The sequence below is a fragment of the Penaeus monodon genome, chromosome 22 (genome assembly GCF_015228065.2).
Source record: "Penaeus monodon isolate SGIC_2016 chromosome 22, NSTDA_Pmon_1, whole genome shotgun sequence".
Lineage (NCBI taxonomy): Eukaryota > Metazoa > Arthropoda > Malacostraca > Decapoda > Penaeidae > Penaeus > Penaeus monodon.
Window position 1 is genome coordinate 6,999,369 of NC_051407.1, and position 932 is coordinate 7,000,300.

General features: G+C 58.8%; 1 protein-coding gene across 1 annotated transcript in view; it reads left to right on the forward strand.

Moving 5' to 3' along the window:
* Positions 1-932, forward strand: part of LOC119587519 (ATP-dependent RNA helicase A-like) — a gene marked incomplete at its 3' end in the record, with an annotated part of 3,038 nt that extends 2,106 nt beyond the window's left edge. Inside the window, 1 exon segment of the mRNA XM_037936246.1 lies at positions 36-932. Within this exon segment, the coding sequence (XP_037792174.1) occupies positions 36-863 (828 nt within the window).

Here is a 932-nt window from a genome sequence, read left to right on the forward strand (position 1 = left end):
AACTGATGCAGATAGTGATTTCTCTTTTCTTGCAGATCCTTATCACAGCCATTGTGGCTATATCGGCTGCCCCTCAGGGCTACAACTATGGCAGGCCTTCAGGTCCCGGCTTCCACCCTGGAAACTGTGGTCCTGGACAAATACTGCACGTTGATGGCAGGTGTGTTGTTCCACATGTGACCCGCCGTGTGTACGTGTTCGACGTACCTCCCCACCCACCGAGCTACGGCCCCCCGCCCCCAATCCCTCCACCATCCGTTGAGACAAACCTTCTGTTCATCCGAACTCCTGAAGAAGGACAAGGACCAGAACCCATCGTTGTGCCTCCACCGCAACAAAAACACGTCGTGTACGTTCTCAACAAGCAGTCCCAGCAAGGACCGGAAGTGATCGAAGTCCCCTCACCACCAGCAACCAGCCCTGAAGTTTACTTCGTGAACTACGCTGACGGCGAGAACCCAGTTCTTCCCAGCGGCGTTGATCTTCACAGTGCCCTGGGTGCCGCTGCTCCAGGAAGCGGTCAAGTGCTTGGAGGCGCCGGAGGTTTCGGTGGTGATTTCGGAGCTGGCGCTGGAGGTTTCGGACCCGGCGCTGGAGGTTTCGGAGGCGGCGCTGGAGGTTTGGGAGCTGGCGCTGGAGGTTTCGGACCCGGCGCTGGAGGTTTCGGACCCGGCGCTGGAGGTTTCGGTGGCGGTCCTGTAGGAGGTGCTGGCGGTTTCGGAGGTGGTGCCGGAGGCTTCGGTGGCAATGCTGGAGGCTTTGCCGGCGGTGCTGGTGGCTTCGGAGGCGCTGGAGGAGTCGGCGGTGGCTTCGGAGATGGTGGCCATCACCCAGTACCCTCAACCGGTTACGGCACACCATAAAGCTGCATATGCTGCACTCAGCTGCGAGTTCTTATTAGGAAGTCAAAGTGAAACACTTGGCTACAACAT